Raw genomic sequence first — 22,676 nt, forward strand, 5'->3', positions numbered from 1 at the left:
TCCCTGAATCTTGAGGCTCAGGGAATGAAGAATTCAAGGTCAGCTTTGAGCACACTGTGCTGCCCCCACTCCTCCTTCTTCCCCTACGCCAGCTATACTGCTGATCATTGACCAAAAGAACAAGGTGCTGTTCTTTTGGTCAATGATCAACTGTCCTGGCTGTGTCCCTTTCCAATGCCTTTGCTACCCTCAGCCTCCTGACTGGGATAGAGAGAAAGCTTTGGCACTCTGCAAGCACTGCTCAGCAATAGGCAAAACACTGGTGTCGTATCAATGCTCTTCTAGGCACAAATCCAAAACGCACCGCCATATGGGCTGCTGAGGAGAATACTAACTCCACCTCAGACAGAGCCAGTACAACATCCAATTTGTTCAGAAGTTCAGTGTAACTTCTTATATAGAAGATTGGCAATTATTTAGCTTTTTTCCCTAATTATGTTATACTTTCGAGTCTCTGTCTGCACATACAATCCTTGCATGATATAATCCCTTTGACTCAAATATATCTTTGATTGATATGACAGTGGTATTATTTTATCAAACATTTGAATAGGGAGATTGAAAAAATATCTAACATACATGTGCTTATGTGAGTATTTATTCCCAATGACTGACACAGCACAGGAATTTTTTCAAAAAGATGTAGGAAATGAGCTGCAAAAAAATGACCAGAGGTTTGTACTGGTCACATTTTAGGTAATGAAGTGAGTTTTCATAAAAATAACTTTGTTTTCTAGTCTACCAAATACAGTAAAACCCAAAACAGTTTTTCTAAGAAATGAGAATAATGATCAGACTTTGAAAAAATGTCTGAAATTGCCTAATTATTTTTAAGGATAAAAAAAAGTTAATGCGTGTTTTATTTTTTTCAGTCAGAACAAGGTTTTGTAATGAAAATTTCATAAAATTGAATAAAGGGAAATTTTTATGTACTCCTGCTACACAAATTCACTCATTACACTGAAGTTTGTGGCTTAGTTTTACCCTTTCTGTGCTTTGCACAATTATCTATAATTAAATCTGAACACATTTCTTTCATTGATTCAATTTTCTAAAGTCTCAGGATGTTGTCGGCCATATGTTCAGAACACAGAAGAGCAACTCTGGCAAACAAAATTCCCGTCTCACTCTTTCTTCTGTGTTGTTTTCAGCTTTATTCAGCTTTCACCATTTCCTCATTTTAAATCTATGAGGCATTTGCCCATAAAAATGGGTACAGCTGAACCCCTGTGCAGGAAGACCTGGATAGGGCTGACAAGAACCTGTGAAGTTCAACAAAGACAAATATAAGAAAGTCCACAAAGATGATCAAAGTACTTGGAAGTCTATTGGAGGAAAGCCTGAGAAAACAGTGTTTGTCTAGCTTTGAGAAAGAAGGCTTGGGGAAGACCTTATCACCATTGTTCTGGTATTTAAACGGTGGCTACAAAGAAGAAGGAGACATCCTTTTTATAGGAAGTCACATGGAAAAGATAAAGGGTAATGGGTACAAGTTACTCCTGGGGACACACAAGGGGGAAATTTTTCACAATGAGAACAATCAGCTACTGGGATAATGTCTTGAGGGAAATGGTAGGTTCCTCTACACTTTTTTTTACACTTCCTGTACACCTAAGATTCAGGTGGGTGCTGGGACATTTTGTCTAGACTGTGTTTTTTTAAGAAAGATTGGACCACATGATTCTTGAGGCCCCTTCTAACCTGTCATGCTATGATTCCATGATTTTATGATTCTGTGACTGCATTGTCTGTAGAATTTCATGTTTCTTGCATCCTTCCTTTCAAGGCTTTCTGGTAGATATGGTTTAATTAAACACAAATTCTGAGTATCAGCTGCAGGGGAAGCAGCACACACTTCTATCTCCTTTGCTATGTGCAAGGTCAAGTTAAATGAGCTGATAGACATTTCTGGCATTCAAGATCTGTGACCAGCTAGATTTCCCATTTTCCTGGAACTCCTTGTGTTTCAAGTATCTTTTTTCTCCCCTGCTTTCTACTTTGATCTTTGTTGATGAATTTCAGGCTAGGATCTCTAGTTTATATATCTCTAGTCAGTTACAAGGAGGCTGCCAGCAAAGAAAGTGATGTTAACAGATGGATGGGTACTCACAAGATGCTAAGCAGTAAGTGGATGTTCTCAAGACACATCAATTGTGAAGAAAAGGAAGAGGGATAACAACCCTCCCCTCAACTATTTTGCTTGTCAACTCTTTTGCCTCAGTCTTTAATGACAACCTTTCTTTCCATGCCTCTTGAGTGGATGGACAGTAGGATGGGGACTAGGGGAGCAAACGTACCCCCATCTTTCTATTTCTCTCCTTCTCCCCCATTTTCCTTTCTTTGAAACACATAGTTTGATGTCCTCCCTCATACTTTCTTTATCTTACCTCCCCGATGTATATTTATACCCTTCAAATGTGACTGACTGATGTTTTAGTTGACTTACATCAAAGGGAGAAATATCCAACTTCTTTAGAATCCTTTCAAAATTCCATTCTTATAACATAAATGCCATGTTACATCTAAGAATCAGAGTTCACTCACTTGGCTGTAAAATAGTTTACAACAATAATCTATAAACTGTAAACTGAATCTTCCAGACAGATATTTGTTCTGAGAAAACAACAGCTTGAAAATATTGTAGCTCTCTAAGGGCAAAATCTGCCAATCTTGGACAGTTTGTTTGTAGATACACCACTGACAAAGGGCTCACTGTCAGAACCTGTAAATAGAATTCAGTGAAATGATTGAAAATGAAAGAAAAATTAATAAAAAAAGAGAGATGATACATATTTCTAGATATAGTGGTCTATACATCTTCATATGAAATCTATCAAATGGTCAAGATCAGGTCTGATATATGTAGTTATTGGAACCGCCCCCCCTTAATAGACTCTGGATAGAAAAGGAAGCATTCCAGGATTTAAAAGTATCTTGTCCACCTTTCCCACTTAGATATTTGAGTTTAAAGACAGTTTCACAAAGTCCTCTCTAAATTACCTTCCCTGGTGCCCTCATTTGCACAGGGCTGAGAGAGGCCATACTAAAATTGACATGGAAACAACATTGGTAGGTTGCTCCTGGCTGCCAGAAATAGGTGGAAAGGGCTACAGATGCTACCCTGAAGTGCCATATTGGAACACAGGATCTGCTTTAAAGAGGCCACTTCTCAAAGGACATGACTTAAAATTAAAGCAACCAAAGCAACATAACCGAGAAAAATTGTTGATCCAAGTTGCTTGACTGCAATGCAGGAATTACCGTGTAGCTTGGCTCTCTGTTAATAATCAGGTAGTTGTCAAAAATCATGACTGTATTTATAAGGACTAAGCATATGAATGGCTTCATCATTTACCTAATTCCCAAACGAAAAGTCCGTTTGAACTAATGAGCAGAAGCTTCGTTCATTTGACCAAATCACAGTGCACATCCATGCCCAAGACTTCAGTCATCCCTGAACTAAGTGCCAAATTAACCAGCTCTGGAAGCTGCACAGCTGCATCAGCATGATGCTGTGCCAACAGTAATTAGTTCTAATGAGAGACTATACTGCACCAAGGATCAATCCCAGCATAGCCGAGTGCTAGTTTATGTGGACATGCTGTATCTTCCTCAGAAACAGCTCAGATATCTCTCTAACATAAAGACTTGACACATTCTATATTTGCCTGCAGATTACAGGTAAAATAAAGAAAAATTACAAAACTTTACATTATTTTGAATCTTATGCAGTCATTTATGTAAGTGCTAAGAAGGAAAAAAGGGGTGAGTAAAGCTATTGATTTGATTTAACATTATATAAGACCCACTTCTCATGTGCAAATCCATCCCCAAGATACAATACAAGTGAGGCTCAGTGTTTCTCTGAACCTTTAGGACTAGCTGATATTTTCTAGGGAATGAACAATCCATCTGTGTCTGAGGGACACCAATGTAATTGAGTGAATTGGGAACATCAAGATTGGAGACAGCCTGAGCTGAAGGGATTGATGTCTTAAGTTTTAGCTTTCATATTTTCCAGATTCTGTACTGCATTGGTATATAACTCTGAACTTCATATAAAGTGTTAGCAAGCTCTCTTCACAGTTTAGTTAGACAAAACAATCACTTTCCAGCCTGAGAGCCAAGGACACTGTTGCAGCTTTGGGCCCAAAACGTATAAACAACAGTGAATTGAGGAGAGCAGTTTGGGAGGATGGGACTTCTTAACCTGAAGCTGTAATTGGACAATTAACCCCAATATGTAAATGGACAAAAACGTATAAAAGTGTGAAAACTCGTGACCCAGCATCCATCTTGGATGGAGTCACAGCCGAGCTCTTGTACTGCCCAAGGTGTATCCTTTGAAGGCCTTTATAATAAATACCTACTATTTTCCTTTAACACTGTCTAGTCTCTTTTCTAAGTAGCCTCTCAAGGCATCAGAATCATGAACAGGTGGAGTTTGAAGTCCTGAGATATATGGATCAGGTAAGGAGTGAAGTTAGGCAAACTTTAGGAAAGCAAACTTCCAGCTCTACAAGGAGATATTTAACAGGATTCCCAGAGAGACTGCGCTGAGGGACAGGGGAGCAGAGCAGAGCTGGCAGATCTTTAAGGAAGCCTTCCATAGAGCACAAGAGCTGGCAATCTTCAGGAGCAAGAAATCAGGCAGGGAAAACAAGAGATGGGCATGGTTGAATAGGGAACTGCTGGTTAAATTAAAGGGAAAGAAGCAAATGCACAGGCAGTGGAAACAAGGACAGGAAACCTGGGTATAGTATAGAGATGAAATACAGCTGTGTAAGGAGGGGTGAGGAAGGCCAAGGTGAAACTGAACCTGAGCTGGCAAGGGATGCAAGGAGTAACAGAAAGGGCTTCCACAAGTGTGTTAACCCAAAAAGGAAGGTCAAAGAAGGTGCACCCACCCCTGATAAACAGTGGTGGAACACTAGTAACAATGGATGAGGAGAAGGCTGAGGTACTCAACACCTCTTTTGCCTCAGTCTTTAATGACAACCTTTCTTTCCATGCCTCTTGAGTGGATGGACAGTAAGAATGGGGACTGGGGGAGCAAAGCACTTCTCACTATAAGTAGAGATCAGGCTCGTGACCATCTGAGAAACCTGAATGTGCATAAGTCTATGGGACCCAATGAGATGTTTTCCCAGAGTCTGGAGAGAATTAGCTGATGGTTAGCCAGGCACAATTTTCTCTTGGTGAAGCCATGTTGGCTGTCTCTAATTACCTCCCTGTCATGCATATACCTTGACATAGCTTCCAGGAGGATCTGTTCTATGATCTTACCAGGCAGAGAGTTAAGGCTGACCAGTAGTTCCCAGGGTTATTTTTACCTTTCTCCAGTCACTGGGGACTTTGCCTGAGTGTCATGGTATTTCAAATATCACAGGACATAAATTGGCAACTACAGCAGCAAATTCTCTCAGCAACATGGGATGCATCTTGTCAATCCCATGTTTTTTCACGCTCCTCAAGTGATCTTAAAGTTGAGTTGAGTTGCAATGAGAGAAACCTTTTCCTCCCAATCCCTGCTCTGATGTTCAGGGACTTGTGATGCGTGGGAAGAGAGATTTCCATGCATATTGGTAAAATACTACTTCCTTGCAAAAAAGGAAGTATAGTAAGAGGTCTACAGCTATTGGTATTAATATTTTGAAGATATATCTGTAAAGTTAATTTTAAATATTAGTGATTTCTGACATTCTGTAACAGTATTACTGATTTCTCTCAGTGAAATTCTTGCTGCCTGGAGGAAATATTTTTAAACACATTTTACTGTCAGTCATAGGAAGTCTAGAAACATTTATAGAAAGGAGAAATGAAATTAACTTATAAATGAAAGGTAAAGGAATGAAAACATGTATAGCTGTATGACTTTAATCATTAAAGTTTAAGAAGAAATTATACCATAATATTCAGAAAAGATAAATATAGTAATTTAAGGATGTTTTGTTTCCCCAAAGACTAAAGAAACTCATTTATGGTGAACAGAATTTATTCAATTCCTGTGCAATTTCGTTAGGAATACATGACTCTTCAGAATGTCTGAAACTTCTTATGACCCTTTTAGTTTATCTTGAAATTTTTAAAGTATCCTGCACACCACACCACAAAAAAACCCCCAAAAATATCAGAATGAAAAATAAAGGAAAACAGGAAAACATTTTACTGAATGCAGGAAAGATCACCCACTAAAGTGGGTCTCTCATATTTTTTTGCCTGGAGCCTGAAGGCATTTGATTAGTCTCTGCTGTGTGCAGTATCTACAGCTGGCAACTTAAACTTGTAGTGACATTTCTTTGAGAATGGACAGGGAACTAGATCCATTGAGAGATGTCGACCTGATTCAGGAATAGCTGCTGTTTTCTTATGCATATGTTGTTACATTATAAGACTAGGCTGCACACAAATAAGTTGTTTTTCTATATATATAAAAGGAGTGAACTTTAGTGCATTATTGTCCTTCTTCCTTCATGATACTTTAGTATCTTCTTTCTAGTAAGATTTACAACTGGACCACTAATTTCAACAACTGGACAGATAATAAGCCTAAATTCTAGTTTCAGTTTATAGAAACAAAGCATCTTTACTGAAATCTAATGGGAATTAAGTATGTTAAAATAATTCGTTCATAATTTAATTTCAAATATATTTCCATATATCTGTCTGTCTAACTGAATAACTAGCTGCTTTTTTGTTCTTTCATTGCCTGTGTTGGAATAAACTCTCTCTACTGTAATAACTTTTGCCTGTTGTATCCATACTGAGCCTTGAAATTCATTATCTGCACCTGTGGTTTTAATCTTAAATATTCCAGGTGACCCAGAAGTACGGTACCAGTTAAGTCAGAACTACTGTACTACACTGCACACAGGCTACCTGAAACTGGCCAAAATCTCTCCAGGTGCAAGGTAGTAAAAAAACCCAAAACAAATGGTCTTGGCTTTTCTCATCTTGCAGATAGACAGCAGTTCCCCTTCTACTGGCAGACAAGCACTTACACAGACAACTTGCAATATTTTGGAAAGTCATAGCTATATGGGAGCTCAGTATGAAGGGAGACTAGAATCCAATAGAGCAGCTTTTTCATAATGAGTAAACATCTGTATAAGGACAAAGATAAGGAAGGATTTGATTTTGATAATAATTAAGTTATTTTATCTAATTTAAAAATAATCTCAACTGCCAATGAACCACTCAAACATAAATACTAGTCTTCCTACACAGTACATTAGATTGCTTTGGGGGACAAAAAAAAAAGAGTTAATGGAAGTTCCAAATTTTCTCATAAAAGACCATGCAAAAGCCAAATATACCCTAAGAAAATAATTATTTATTATCATTATTTGTTAATTATTTCAGTTATGCTAATTGCACTGCAGCTGTCTTGTAGATAAACACTTGGAAACAACTTCCATACTTTTATGGTTGTATTTTAGTTGATGCAGCAATCTTCAGCCAGGTAAGAAAAAAAATTTATCAGTCCTGCATAAAAAAGGAACCAACAAAAAAGAGATGTGAAATGACTTGTTTAAAGTCAAACATTAGATGGTTGGAGCAGGACTTGAAAAACAACTACTTGCTTTAATTCTAAGGCAATAAATACAATTTCAGATTGATGTTACCTCCCATCCAGGCAGCTCTCTTCCAATAAATACTTAGCTGCCTAGAATGAAGGAAGGGACACGAACAGTGACTCATTGAAGGTCTGTTGATTAATCTCATGAGAGTTACTAATGCTTAAAAAAATACAGCAGCAGTATCTCCTGGTCCCTTTTGTGACAGATGATTCATACAAAGGGAACTGTAGTCAGTGCACTGAGTGGAAAAGGGGAGATGTATGTTCTCCTATCTGTAGTGGCTTATAATATACTTCATTATATCCTTTTAACTGCAGCACTTTACGATAAATCTGAATTGCTCCTGTACAACAGAAGGCAGCACAACAAGGGAGAAGCCAAGACATCAGAACAGAGTTCTCCCATGCAGCATATAAAGGGTTTTGTGTAAGTGATAGTTTGTTTTTTTTTTTTCGATGAAAGGCAAAATATAAGCAGGTGGTAATGTTCACGAAATGAGATTTTGTCTGAGAATGGTAAAGTATCAGAGAGTTTTTTGGAGAGGAGAGAGTGGCTTATTTTACTATGAAAAATTGTTATGAATTTGACACAGTTCTGAAGCTGCTGAGCAATGTGTTTAAGTGCTTACAAAAAGACACAAGGATATCCACACCCCTCTCGAATATGTCACATTTGGATATAATAAAAATCAGTCATAACTGTAAATTGTACATCATTCTAAAAGTGGTAAGAGCCTGGTGCAGGTTTGAAAACTAGACATCTAGACTGTCACTCTTCTGTGATGTGCTTTTATGAAAGCACATTCCCTGTGTCCTTTTCTTCCTCTTCTGTGGTGCCTTCCTTATTCTGTAATTTGTTTATTAGCTGTAGGTTCTGCTGTAGACTAAAACTTGTAAAGGTGTTTAGGTGCCTGGGTGGTAGCTACTGAAAAACTTTTGCATCAGAGCAGGGTCTCATGTTGATATAAATTTATTGATTTTTCTGCCTGGCTGTGTAGGGTTTGGTCATTTGTAGTGCCTCCTTTATGAGCAATTTTTCATGGCTATCTATTTCTCTGTGGCTGTCCAGGGTCACCATTCAAGGTAAGGACTCTCTTGCACTATGCTCTTTACTACTACAATATAAAAAGGCTATCCAAAAATATGACTAAAGTTTGTTTTTCGTGTAGTAACTCTGTATATGGAAAGGGTGTGTGTGAGGGGGTGGGGTAGATGGATGCAACTGAATGTGTCCCAGCCAACTCAAACGTTTATCAAAATTTTGAGTCAAAGATCTTCCACTCTGGAAAATATACTTGTAATAATTTATAGTTGTCAAAATCCAGGGTAGATTTCCCAAGATGGAAGAAGATATCTTTGGTATTGTTTGGTTTTTATCCTGCAGCAGGAAGTATCTACTAAAAATATAAACCAGAAGTATCGTGGATTGGTACAAGAGTGGGAAACAGAACAGACCTGTTGGAGGTCTCAGACCTCATGGTAATTAGAGGTAGAAAACTTGATGCAGTACATGAGTGAGGGAGCTGCCTGGTTAGCCACATTTTGTGAACTATTTTGCTTGAGTATGCATGAGTCTCATGAAATGTAAAGCCAACAGGAGACCTGTTCTCTTTCCTGCTGTAGCAGTGGAAAACATAAAAGGGTGAGTGAGAGGATTTATCTATATATAAAGCATTTCTTTCTAAGATTTCATACTAGTATAGAGCTGTCTGCAGTGCATGATTTGAGACAAAAAGCTCTATTTTAAAAACAAAGTCAAGACATTTACATCAAGAGGGTATAAAAATCTAAATTATGCAGATAGTGTTATGGCAGCCTTGTGATAGTAACTGTCTTCATGCTCTTAAAAAATAGATTACCATTTTATTAACTTTTAAACAAAATTTTACATGAAACTTTTCTTTCCATTTAAAATGTAAGAAATTATGTGTGCAAAGTTTCTAAATGAAAAGTTGTGAGCAAAAATATTCATTTTCCTTAGAACAACTGTAGCAAGGCAAGATAGAAAGGCAGAGCCTGAACTGAACATAATTTAAAAATGAATTAATTTCCATCATGATTTAAACTGGGTTTTTTTAAACTACCATTTAAACCATAATTAAATGCTGCGAAGTGTTAGGAAAATCTGTTGCCAAAACTCTATATAAACATTGAGCATCTACCTAAAAACACCTAAGGAGAAAATAATTACATTTACTTGAAACAGTCTGTTGACATAATTTAAATTAACTACCTGCATAAATATTTTTAGCACCATTTTAAAAACACCTCCACTTTCATGATATATAATCGTCTAGTCACAGAAAACCTTTTTCTACATTAAAACTGAATTGCCTTGGTAAAACCATTAAAGACTAATTTAGACTTTCAATAGGCTAACAGAACAATTGCTAACACTTTTTCTAAAATGCTCAACTTACAGAAGAAGAGTAGTTTTCAGAGTACCAAGATTCTGTTTATCCACTTAGAAGAATGATTCTCAAAAATATCTAAATAATTTAGGCCCAGAAGACCTGTTGAATTCAGGCCATATAGACTCAGGAAACAATGAAGCTTGGTTGGACCCTTTCATATTTCCTCACTCATGGCATTACAAGTTATGGCATGATGTGATCGGGTTTAAAGGTAAGAGTGACAGTGACAAAAGACAGTCAGGTCTTCATGTGCATCCTCCCCCACCCCTCTTTTCTGCTCTCTCCGATGGGCAAAGAGGTTTGTCCCAAGAGGAGAACAACAGGTGGAAATTGCAGGAGGAACAGTCTGGATGCTCTCATAACTGATGTATTCTGGAGATGGGGGAGCTGTTTGTGATTGGCTCTGGTACACATCAGCCTGCATAAAGTATAACATGATGAGAGTTTTTTTGGTGACTTTTTACTTCAAATTACAGGTATACAGGTACATAACAAAGAATATGTAAACTAATGTAATTACCATGTCTTTAGTGACTTAGTGACAAGATTTTATCCTGCAATCAATAAAGGTAAGACTGCCCGTAAAATCAGCAAGTGAAAAAGACATCATTGTTTAATGTGAGGCAGACACAAACAATATGAAAGCATATAATGAGTTTACCAAAGTCGACACAATATATATTCATCTTTGATTAAAAAAAACCCTCTGAATTTTGGAAGAAGAGAATTGTTATATATTTAGCATATTTGATTGTATTCCAAAAAAGCAGAGACCGAAAACAGAATTGCAGAGATTGTTGATGAGATGAGTGAAGGCTAGGTCATCAGAAAATTAGAGGACCTCTAATTTGCTTTGGGCGAAATTATATTTGGTATTATAATTAATACCTTTGCACAAGAAGTCGGCATATGTCTATTCATTTTTTTTTTGCCAGTAACACAATCTTGGAGAGGTCAGAAAAGAATACATAACAGTGTCCCAGTGTAATCAGCCAAAAATTCTTACGACAAATGGGCAGCACGAGAATTAATGTCATTGTAGAGGGCACTGGTAAACCATTATCAGAATTAATGTGGGTAGTTTGGATTACCTGTGTTTAAGAAAGAATTCAAGGTGCAATGAGTAGGAAGAACCTTATTAGCATAACCAGAGAATGGAACAAAAGAAAGTATGAGAAGAAATTATGTGAGTTCATCTTTCTTGACATAGCAATTAAAAGCTGAGAGAAGATATGATTGCACCATAAGCATAAAAATGGAGAGTCAGTGCTAAGAACTGAAAACAATTAGTTCAGCCAAAGAAAAATACTGATACAAAATGGATGGCTGTGAAGAAAAGATGCAAATCAAACTCTTGGGAATTAGAAGACTTCTAAAAAACAAAGATGTTGAGTCTGAAACAGTTGTCTAGATGGCAAAGAATCAAATTGTTTTAACAGAGAGTTGCATAAATTTAGGGAGCTAGACACAGGTTAGGCATTTTGGTTGTGACTGTGAGGACTTAAACTCATGGACCCAGAAGGTTTGCTCCTGTCATATGCCTATAGCATCTTGCACTTTTGTGCAGCATAGTAAATATTTACTTTCTGCATACAGATGATTAGCACACATGAAGAATTAGCAAAGCCTCTGCAATTGTCAGCATGTTACAGGAAATAGACTGGAAATTAAGGACAAAGGCCTGAGATGAACTACGGAGTGGTAGTGCCAACAGTGGTTTGCCATGTGCTGCATGTTTTTAGTGCAAAGTCAGGGACAATTATGCTCTTTGAATGCCAACTGCTTCCCACCTTGAACTTTGTGTGAGCTGATTTATAAGAAATTGGACATAAAATGACTTTTAAAGTGGCATTTATGGCAATGAGAAAGGTGTCCAATTACCCTTGAAAGGAGAGGGGTAATGCTGAGGGGATGCACTACATAGTGAAGGATCATGAATGCCATATTGACATTGAGGGACACCAAAGTAAAGCAACCTGTAACTATAGACTACTAAAATCCACACCAGATACAGAAGAGTTACTGATGGCCTTAATTTCCCCACAGCCCTGTGACTAAGATTTTCCACTGGTCAGTTTTAGCCTTTTCCCCAGCTGGATTGTTTGTTTGCCTTTGGCTTGCTCCCACATGCCAGACTGGGTACTTATCCCCATCTTCTAATTCAGAACAAAACAGAGGTGGAACTAGTCTTCTCAGATGTCATAAATTGGTTTGTTTGGATATTAGGCATTTCTGCATCACCTGCCTTATCTGAAACAGAATCTTGTCTTTCAAAGAATGGTGCTTGCAGTTCTTCACACCAGGTTTTCTTTTTGTTTGTTGAAATTTTCATATTGTCCTGTAATAACTTTCATATTGTCCTGGAATAGGATGAGAGTTTGCAAGTACTATTGTAAAAATATTTGGATCATAAATTTCCCTGAAGAATTGAAATGTTTTTCTATTTAATTTAATAACTTCTTGCAGGCCTCTGGGATGAAGAGATTCCTCAGTGTCCTATGCATTCTTTGACATGTGGCTAATGCAACATGCAGTCCTAGGGGCGTGTTTTACAGAAAAGCGATCTTCTGCTAGGAAAACAAAATAACAACTCAATTAAAAGAAACAATGAAGGTCATACCAGCTCCCCTACTGAGGTGAAAAACAAAGCAGTGGAAAACATAAGCTGTATTTAACATACGAGATCTTGAGCATCCTGTGGGCAACCCGTTGATATGGTAGAATTATGTTTTAGGATGCCTCTGGAGAAAGACGTGATGGAGTTATTAAAATTTGCAAGAAAATATAGTCATGTGTTAGAGCATTCAGCCTGGAGCAATGAACACTGTCTGGGCAGAACCAAAGAGCCATGGGAATCATGGTCCCTAGCCTTTTATTGCTTCTTGTCTGATTTTGGAGCAGATACTTATGTCTCAAACAAGAAGTGTAGAAACAGCTGAGCACCAGAAGCAGCACGGGATTTTCCATGTGCAAATGTCAGATGTTAAGAGTGCTGCAAGTATCCCTGGCCTGCAGAGCAAGTACTCGCATCCTGAGGACATGCCACTGCCCTCATTAGCGAGCTACTCTGCATGATCCCTTTCACAGCTGCCAAGTTCAGTGATCACTCCTTGGGGAGACTATTAGGGCACTTTTAGGTGTTATCAGTCAAGTGACATCCCTGAATGCAGTAGTTATAAATGTTTCTAGCTTTTTACAAAAAATAATAAGAAATATCTTTCCTTTCTTACATGTTAATGCCAGGCTCAAACACAAGCTGACCTTTATCTCTAAGCCTCATTTTCTTTTCTGTTGCAAAAGTGACTTGCTGTTTACTTACTTCAGAATAGTAGCAGTGAGACTTAATTCATTAGTGTCTGTGGATTGCTTGGAGATACTGGGAGGAGAGGAGCTAGAGAAGTGAGTAGAATGTCTTTTTCATTAGAATTATATGTGTCATTAAGAAAGTTTTCCCGAAACAGTGATGGTAGATGTTTCTTCCCAAATTACCACAAATATACCCCCTTCAAATTTTGCTTTCAGGAATGCATCTTTTCCAAAACTTGGGATATCTCTTGAACAGAAAATTCAAATGTGATCTATTTGACAAGCATCTCAGGAATGAAGTAGCTAAATTTTCATAGTCATAACTCTAAAATCTTCAGTCCATATTTCATAATTGTACAAAACCATATAGGAAAGCTCTAAAAGAGGATGCATCCTCTCTTTCTCACTCTAAATAACAGTTTTAATTTTAAAAACATCTGGAAATGAAGCTCTGCCTTACAGAAAAATTAATACCTTATTCAACTACCACCTTTCTAGGCAATCCTAGCCATTGTTAGCTGACCAGCCAGCAATGAAAATAATGGAGTTCTGTAGATTTACTGTTGTATGTAAAAATAGAGGCTTCAGGCGATTCTACATCTCTGTCAACTGTTCCATGCATGATGACAACTACAAGCCTGCCAGAGGAGTTGCTTGACAAATCAAATGGCTATAGTCTTCAGCCACATTCATAGTAGCATTTTATCCCTGTTTATGACTGTTCCTCATCAGCTGTTTGGAAAAGCTATTTCTGAAATCAAAGAAGCATGGTCTTCCCTTCCTTCCTCTGTTTTCCACCTCCTGAGAGATGGAAACCTGAGGTTTTGCTGAAGGCACATATAGTTACTCTTCAAGATACTGCAAATGTCACCTCTTTTTCATATGAATCTGGAGAGTTAGAAAATTTGCGTGATTATTAGACTCTAAGACAATATAAGACTTAAGAATTATTAGACTAAAAGACAGCATGCAGTAAAATAATTTAATGAGTGTTCCTAGTAGCAACTTTTGTGCTCAGAATAAAACATGCAAACTCCTTTCCAAAGACTTCAAGCTAAGAATTTTAATAGACTGAATGATTTGTTTCCCTAATGCATTCACCAAGTGTAGCAAGTTGATTAAAATACTGGATACTGGAGAACCTTTCAGTTTCTGGTCTATACAGCTATGTTTATGCATCATTAACCACGTATTACAGGCACATACATATAATTTACACATAAGGGAAAAAGAAAATAAAATTTGTACATGCAGATGCTGATTTTAACATTTTTCTTTTGGAATGGTAAAAAGTAAAGAAATCAAGAACAGGCTTTGTAGGAAGTCATTCTTCTTCAATGAGACAGAACTGTACCTGTATGAGAAGGCAGACAAAAGCAATCCACTGAGTGAAGCACAACGGCTTTCAGTAAATATGTGGTGATAGTCATTACATAACAAACCTTTAATACAAAATAGCTGTTCTATTAGAGAATGTGATAGGTAGCTAAAAAGCTTGCCGAAGGAAAGCTTCAGAAGCTTACTACCTTATGAACCTAAATTTATGTTCCTATTAAGGAACAAATTCACACATTAATTTTAAAGGACTTTATAAAAAGAAAACAGGCTTAAGAAACAGCAGAGTAGACTGTAGAGCCATGTAAGGTACTTCTGAAATTCTGAAACTTTACTCTTCATTTAAATGAATTACAGAAAACCATAGGTGCAGACTAGAACAAAAAGACCCCCAAAATATATGTAAAACAATCATTCATTAATAAATATGTAACTCAGAAGAAAGGGTGAGTTTCTCTTTATTACTGAACACACAATATTCTGCTCTTATTCAGTTGTGACCTGTAGAACAGTTAAGTCACAGAAAGGCCTTTTTCTGGGGCTCTGAAAATTTCAAGAAATAGTTTCTAGAGAAAAAGGGTAGAGCAAATGCAACTATATCAAATGAACTGCTTTGTATTTTTTAGCAAATACAGTCTGCATAGTTCTTACAGTTGCTTTTCATCTTTTCTTATAGATGATATTTCAACTTCTTCCATCAAGAATTTATAATCTAAAGTTTAGATTCACGGACATGAGGCAGAAGTTAAATTTATGCATATACCTGGTCACAGAGAAGTCAGCAGATCTGAAGCATAGGTTTAAAATTAAAGTCCTGTTTAATGATACTCTGAGTACACTGCTACGTTCTTGAACTGGTACATCTATTCAGTGAGCCACTGCAACATGACTATTATTTACCCTGAGCTAAGCTCAAAAGAATTTTAGTTTCTGTCAAGTCAGTTTTATACACTGATAGTGTCACTTTTTAGCTAAGTGCCCAACAGCATGGTTGGTCTGATTGCTGTGGCTGAGAAAACCTTCCATAAAGTTGAAAAGCAAGAAGCTCTGAAGATGCCCATCTAACTTAAATTCAAAGGGAAATTAGAAATAGTTGCCACTTCATTATTAAAAAGCCTTGCCTCTTTGAAACACAAATAAGACGATTCCCTGTAACTCAATAGGAGCTATTTTGAGTCACACAAGTTGCAGATTAGAGAAATTGGATTAAGCAATGTGAACTAAGTGTGAACTAAATTAATTGTAGAAAGAAAGTAAAAAATATCACCTAATTGGAACTTGGTATTTTATTCTTACCTGGAGGGAAAAATTTAAATGCATTTTAAAGAAGGCTTTTGGTTATTTCTAAATGTCTACATTCTGATTTGTGTGTTTAAAATTTGGGAAGTGTTGAAAATGGCTATTTGTTTTTGAATTAGATGTGTGTATGAAAATCACATTAAATCTGCATAAAAAGATAGCTTATTAGGAGTACATAAACCAATTACTTTGCTTCTCTATCAACATTAATGACTCACTGACTTTTGTGCATCAAAATTCATATCTGGGTCCTTGGCATCCATGAGGATGCATACAAAAGGAGGCACTCAAGCTTTTCCCAGTGCTCAGGTGCTGCAGTGCAGGGAGGCTGTAACATGCTCCTAGAGGCTGTAATAACAACCACACATAGCACAGATGGCCTCTCCCTGCTCCCGTTTATGGTAGGGTCAAGGGAGAACTAAGAAGTCATAAAACACGTTTCCCCCTAATTCAACTGCTTCAACTTCACTACTCAGAATTCAGCTGTGGCTCAGGATTTCAGCACCTTCCTTGGAAAGTTTGCTCCTGGGCCATTAAAAATGGTTTGAATAATAAAATTGACTTGCCTCTTGGTGTCATTATATGCTCCTTTTCAGATCAGCGATTTTATTAACCGATAATGCTGATAAAGATTTATTTTTATGAGATTTTTTATAGCTTTTAAATATCATATGCAAGTTTTTGGCTCTTTGGCTCTTTGCAGTGCTGATTAGGATAGTGTCTCTTTTTTCCTTCTTTCCTCTTTTTCCAAAGCAACCATGAAATAAAATAGAAAAGCACACAGAGCTGAAAATGTAATGTTTTTAGAAATAATTCTGACATGCAATTTTGAAAACCCTTTTCAGGTCAGTGTCATTTTTGTAATTGATGTTACCAGTTTTATTCTTCCTTGTGTTTTCCCCTCAATAAACAATTCAAATATACTCCAAATACAAAAGGCAACCTGAAAACATGTCAAGCAGCTTGATTTGGGAGTTTTTCCAGGATTTAGAGAGCTTACACATTTTACTAAATGGTACACATTTTTTGAAACCTACTATTCAATGTAATACTTCAACTGCCGAGAATAGTAATAGGAAGCCTATACTTACATTTCAACTCCAGTTTGATGAAGTCAGTGTTCCCCAGATTCTCAAGAAACACCCCATCTGAGGCCGATGTTTTGAAGTAGAAAGAGATGTCTGCACTGGTTTCCCCTTGGAAGGTAGAGAAGTGGAGGTAAGATGATGAAGTAACGAAAGAAGCCGCATTCCAGTAATTCCCTGCAGAGGATAGACAGGAAATAAATGTTGCAGTGCTCTCTTGAAGCTGTTGGAAAAGTTGAAGATTTTAAGGTCTATCTATGCTACAGTGCTGTCTGTGCTGAAGAAAGAACCCAAACACTTTGATTCTTGCTACCTCCATTTTATTTCTCTGGGCACGGTGTGTCAGGTTTCAGAAGACAGAGCATGCTAATGGTAAATTTATTTTCAAGCTCTAGATTTATCATATCTAGCCATACTCAAATGTTGTTATTATACGTTTATTATAGTAACATTGAACTCATGGGAGATCGGACAGAGAGGCAAAACACTAATTTGGTGTCTGCCTCACCTCAGGCATGTTTTGCTTTCATATATTGCTTCATGTGTGACTTACCTGTCTTCAAAATTATTCTACACAGCTACACCCCCTCCTGAAAATGTAGCCATGTCTATTAGAAGTCTATCAATTTAAATCACAGGAAAAGCCAGTAAATGAAGCCAATCAATACAGAAACAATTAACATATATGCCTAATAGCCCCAGTACATTCCCACTGGAGAAACATAATAACTAATAACATTCAATAACTATTACTATTAGCTAAAATGACAGTCAAATTCAGTGCAATGTAGCACTACAATAGAAAAAAAAGTCATAAGATATAAGAGTAGGTAAGATTCTCTTAATAAAAAGATCAAAATTGTTGCCTTCCAGTATCTGAAGGGAGGTACAAGAAAGATGGAGAGGGACTTCATACAAGGGCATACAGTAACTGGGCAAGGGGGAGTGGCTTCAAACTGATAGCCAGTAGGTTTAGATTAGATATTAGAAAGAAATTCTTTACTGTGAGGGTGGTGCAGGACTGGAACAGGTTGCCCAGAGAACCTGTGGATGCTCCATCCCTGGAAGTGTTCCAGGCCAGACTGAATTGGGTTCTGAGCAACCTGGTCTAGTGGAAGGTGTCCCTGTCCACAGCAGAGATGTTGGAACTAGAATATTTTTAAGGTCTCTTCCAACCCAGACCATGCTATAATGATTCTATGATGATGATATAGATAATAGAGTAAGCCAATGAGAGGTTGAAACAGCTCATTCCTGTTTCATCAAGAATGCTTATCCAGTTTCAGAAATTTATTAGAATATCACTCATGATGTCATAACAGCTGAGTCCTTAGTATACCAGCTAATAAACACAATAATAAACCACTTTCCATCCCAGTCAAAAATTCCAGATATTGGTTTCCCATTGTTTGATTACTGAAGAAATAATAATAATAATAATAATAATAATAATAATAATAATAATAATAATAATAATAATAGTGATAATAATAATGATGATGCTATTATTTGTCTGGTTAGCACTGGATGAATATGAATGAGGATGGCTGAAGCTTCAGAAGATCAGCTATGATGATATATTACACCACAGGCTCAATCCATGTCATGTTGAATGATTATTAATCTCTATTCAAATTTAAATTGAACATCTGAATTAACAGATGTTTTTAGGTATAAATACATGCATACTATTGCTTCCTATAGTACTATTTCATACCCTTCATTTAATTCTGCCTCTCTCAAGGTTGCTGGGTATTTGGAAAAAGGAGCCACTTTCCACTTACTTCAATGCATCCCAGGAGGAAAATTTTAATTGAGATTTTGTGTGTGAATATGTGTAAAAGCACATTTGAGCAGTGAGAAGGGAAGAAATAAGCACTTATGAAACAGATATGAGTTTGTGAATTAACCAGTTAGGCTAGATCAGCTAGTTTTCAACATGTATTACTATTTACCTTGCTTATACAAACCAGTAATTTCCAGATTGAATGTTACTAATGATTTCTATAGCAATATCAATAATCTTCATATCATAAACCTGCTTGGGCAAGAAACATCTGCTCATTATTTGCAAGGTTGTTCTCTGAAAACATAACTAGTGATAAAGCAGCACAGATAAAACAGGTCTTGAATTTTATTTTCATTCATGGTCTCAGGTCTCTTTCTTACTTTTCGAAGTGCTCTCTCAATATTAGGGTTGCTCATGGTCTAGATGCGTGAGTGCTTTGTCAATAATCTGTTAATACAGGGTCCAGATGGACTTTGTATATGCTTTTCCATCTTGCAGATGTATCTGGACATCTCTGTTTTCTTTTCCTAGGACCTACAGATATGCCAGCTGCTACAGGCTCTCAAAAAAGATTTTACTTGCTGAATAAACTCACATGAAATAAGCAGGACTCAGACAAAAAACCCGGAATATATTAATACAATCTTGTTCAGGAGCTAATTTAGCTCCCCTGAATAATATCTTTGTAACTTAAATAAGTATTTTAGATCCCTAGCTTTTAGCTTTACATTCCTTGAATATTACCAAACCTGTTAGCCTAAGAGATGAAGAACACGTGACAAGTAAAATTACTGCGAGTGTGAGAGCTATAAAATTCAAGTACTACTGGAGACAAATCTCTCTTCAGTGGAAAGGTGTCCCAGCCACCTCACTTCATCAAATGAGACCAGTACAGTATATTATTATTATAATTAATATTGTGATAAAGTAAATAAGAGTAGGAGCTGCAGTATGAAACAGCTATATATTTTGCAGTATTGTATTTACATATTTTTAATTATCTTGCAAACTTGAAATCATTAAATGCAAATTGACATAGACTTTAGTCTGCAATGCTGGGTTAAGTACCTATGAGAGTGCATAACCAAAGTGCTGGTTTGTCTTTACAGGGCAGTAATTTTCAGTTGTATGTAACAAGTTGGACATTCCTGAGTTTTTAGGATTGCTGTGGTTTGTGGGCTTATCCAGCAGGGTCCAGTCCTATGGCAAAGATTTTACACCTTTACCACAGCAGGCTTGCAAGAAGGACTGCTGCTTCTGAGTGAGACTGCAGGGCCAGATAAGCAGGTGGGTTCAGATGGAACCTTAATCACCTTCTTATTGAAACAAAATGAATCAATTTTTATTTAGAGCTGCATCCAGCCTGCTGAAGACGTCCATCACTAAGGATTTTACGTTTAATTCAAAATGCTGCGATTTGACTTTGCAGAAAAACTTGGCTGCAGATGTTATTGGTGAGAGGATAAATACAAACAATGCAGACATAATGGGGCAATCTGCATCTTGAGAGAGACATTTTCAAAGATTATTCATGAGAGATTCCTATAAAGATAAAATTATGTTTTTGCACTCTAGTATACATTCATCTTCCAGGGAAAAATGACTTTTTATTAAGAGCAAAATAGAAATGTTTTGCTAGACATGAATTTTTATTGCAAAAAGATATCTTTTGATAAGAAATGGATTCCTTAAGGAAATACTGTAGAAAAATCCACTTTACATACATTATTACAGTTTCTTTCTAAGAATTTTTACGAGTCACTGTGCCTCAAAATTCCTTTGGCACATTATCACAATTCTTTCCTTAAGTGGTTTGAACGTATTGACCCTATAGGCATTTTTCTCCCACTTTAGGCTGACAAGCTGTAGATGGAGAAAACTGGGATTGGAACTTAAACCACAGAGTAGAGGTATGGCAGCAGGAATATCAGACAGAAGGTTGGAAAGGGAGTTTATTTAGGTGGAACACTAGAAATGGTAAGTTTTTTATTTATAAAAATACCGGAGTCTAAGGATGACTTTTATTGCATTTTCTGAAATATAACATTATAATTTTACTTTCTTCTTTGCAATCTCAACTATAATTCTGTAATGAAGACCACAGCTCTGTTGTACAGTTCTGTTGTTTTAAACTCGCTATTTGATTTAAACCAATTAAACAGGTACAGAGCATGCTGCTGTCATGGAAGCACAAATACAAATTAATCAAGACACCAGACAAGCCTTTTCAGTTGTTTGCAACTCAAGATAAATGTGGAGATCCCCAAGACATGGCTGTGTTTGTCATAAAGTTGCATGTTTCTTGGTAATGGCAGAAAGCCTTAGGACACAAAGCACATAGAGACAAGCAAGGCAATTGCTGACCACAGCACGGAGGAAATTACCATGTTTGCCTGGATCCAAGCAGGAATCAGAGCCATAGTTCAGAGGTGCTTCAATGCACCAAGTAACACTTTGTGATCCTGTTTTCCATTTGTATCAAGGTTATTCACAGCTCTACTTCTCTGCTGTGAAAACTAAAATCCAACTCCTTAAGCTCCTGCAAAACATTCTTACTGCTTTCTCATTAGTTTTCCGAACCCTGAATTACAGTGTGCTTTGTATTTTGTATGGTACAAAAGTGTCTCTATTAGTGTTCTGTAAAGACTCAGACAGAAGGCTGCACTATAATTGCAAAGGTATAATTTTTACGAGAACAACGATAGTCTGTAGCCACAAGAAACCACGCCTACTACAAAAATTAATGAGAGGAGTCATCTTAAATCTCAGATAAAAAGCTGAACTAAGACTTGAAGATTTTTCCCATGAAGTTCCACCTCAGCAAGAAGGAAGGAGACCCATAATACTGACAGGGACAAACACACACTGTCCTGAGTTATGCAACATGAAGAGGCATCATTTAATATGTGGCAGCTGTGTAATTTGAAAACATAGAGTCACTGGCCTTACAGTAAACAGCCTTTCCGATTTTTCCTTGCAATATTTTTGTTCAGAGCTCCCTTGCTGGCTCCCATCAATATCTTCTTTCTTAGCATGACTGAAATTCATACTTTAACACCATCAATTTCACTTTTACATTTAAACCCCATTGAAATGGATAATGACAATACCAGAACTGTAAAAGACATCAGTGTTTTTAGCCCTGCTAGGCAATCGCACTAGAGAATGAATGCTGTAGTGTCAGGCAGCTCTTATGTATTACAATAGACCAAAAACCTCCAGGGCCCTCATCTGCAGCAAAACAGATTATCTATCAGAACCATTATGTGAATAAAATGTAAGAATAGTCTTCTATTCAGAGGAGATGGATGTGTGAATGGAAAACTGTTCTGTGGCACAAAGTAATGGATTTAGATTATCCATACAATTATGCTCAACAAATCAAGTTGGTGGGGGTTTTTTCCTTTCTTCTTTTTCCATTCTGAGAGAGGAACCTATGTGTGCACACAGAGCAGTTTGAGTATCAGTACAGCAACAATCAGACCTTAGACTCAAATCTTCAGATCCATTACAGAACTGGCTGTAATGAAAATCAAATTTGCTGTTGGAGTTTCTATTTAAGAAGTCAAAGAAAATTGGCAGTGTTTCTTGTACTGACCTGTATTCTGTTGTGAAAGATATAACTGTGACCTCAAAGCAGGAAAGGTACTTTTCTGTCATCAGTGCTAATCTTAGGGGAGCTGAGATCAGAGCTTCAGTCTGAGCTGGAGTGGGGGTTGTTTTGGGGGAGAGGAGAGCAATGATAGCAAGTCATTAGCATTCTCTCCTTTGCTGGGACGACTAAATGCTGGCAGCTTCTTCCTGACTGAAATATCTGCTTGGTGTCATTTTTTCATTGTGCTAACGTGTTTTTAAACCTTTGTTTTTCT

At 37.1% G+C, this 22,676-nt stretch overlaps 1 protein-coding gene and 1 long non-coding RNA gene across 4 annotated transcripts in view; one reads left to right on the forward strand and one right to left on the reverse strand.

Annotated features, from left to right (window-relative positions):
• CNTNAP2 (contactin associated protein 2) overlaps nucleotides 1-22,676 on the reverse strand; it is a 1,082,030-nt gene that overhangs the window by 99,400 nt on the left and 959,954 nt on the right. For all 3 annotated transcript variants that reach the window (XM_088167403.1, XM_088167401.1, XM_088167409.1), the window contains one exon: nucleotides 17,025-17,195. In XM_088167403.1, the coding sequence (XP_088023529.1) occupies nucleotides 17,025-17,195 (171 nt within the window). The remainder of the gene's footprint in view (nucleotides 1-17,024; nucleotides 17,196-22,676) is intronic.
• Nucleotides 20,672-22,676, forward strand: part of LOC148225212 (uncharacterized) — a 30,857-nt gene continuing 28,852 nt past the window's right edge. Inside the window, exon 1 of the long non-coding RNA XR_015804645.1 lies at nucleotides 20,672-20,784. This is a non-coding gene — a long non-coding RNA (uncharacterized LOC148225212). The remainder of the gene's footprint in view (nucleotides 20,785-22,676) is intronic.

Source organism: Sturnus vulgaris, chromosome 1 (genome assembly GCF_052056855.1).
Source record: "Sturnus vulgaris isolate bStuVul1 chromosome 1, bStuVul1.hap1, whole genome shotgun sequence".
In the NCBI taxonomy this organism is placed as follows: domain Eukaryota; kingdom Metazoa; phylum Chordata; class Aves; order Passeriformes; family Sturnidae; genus Sturnus; species Sturnus vulgaris.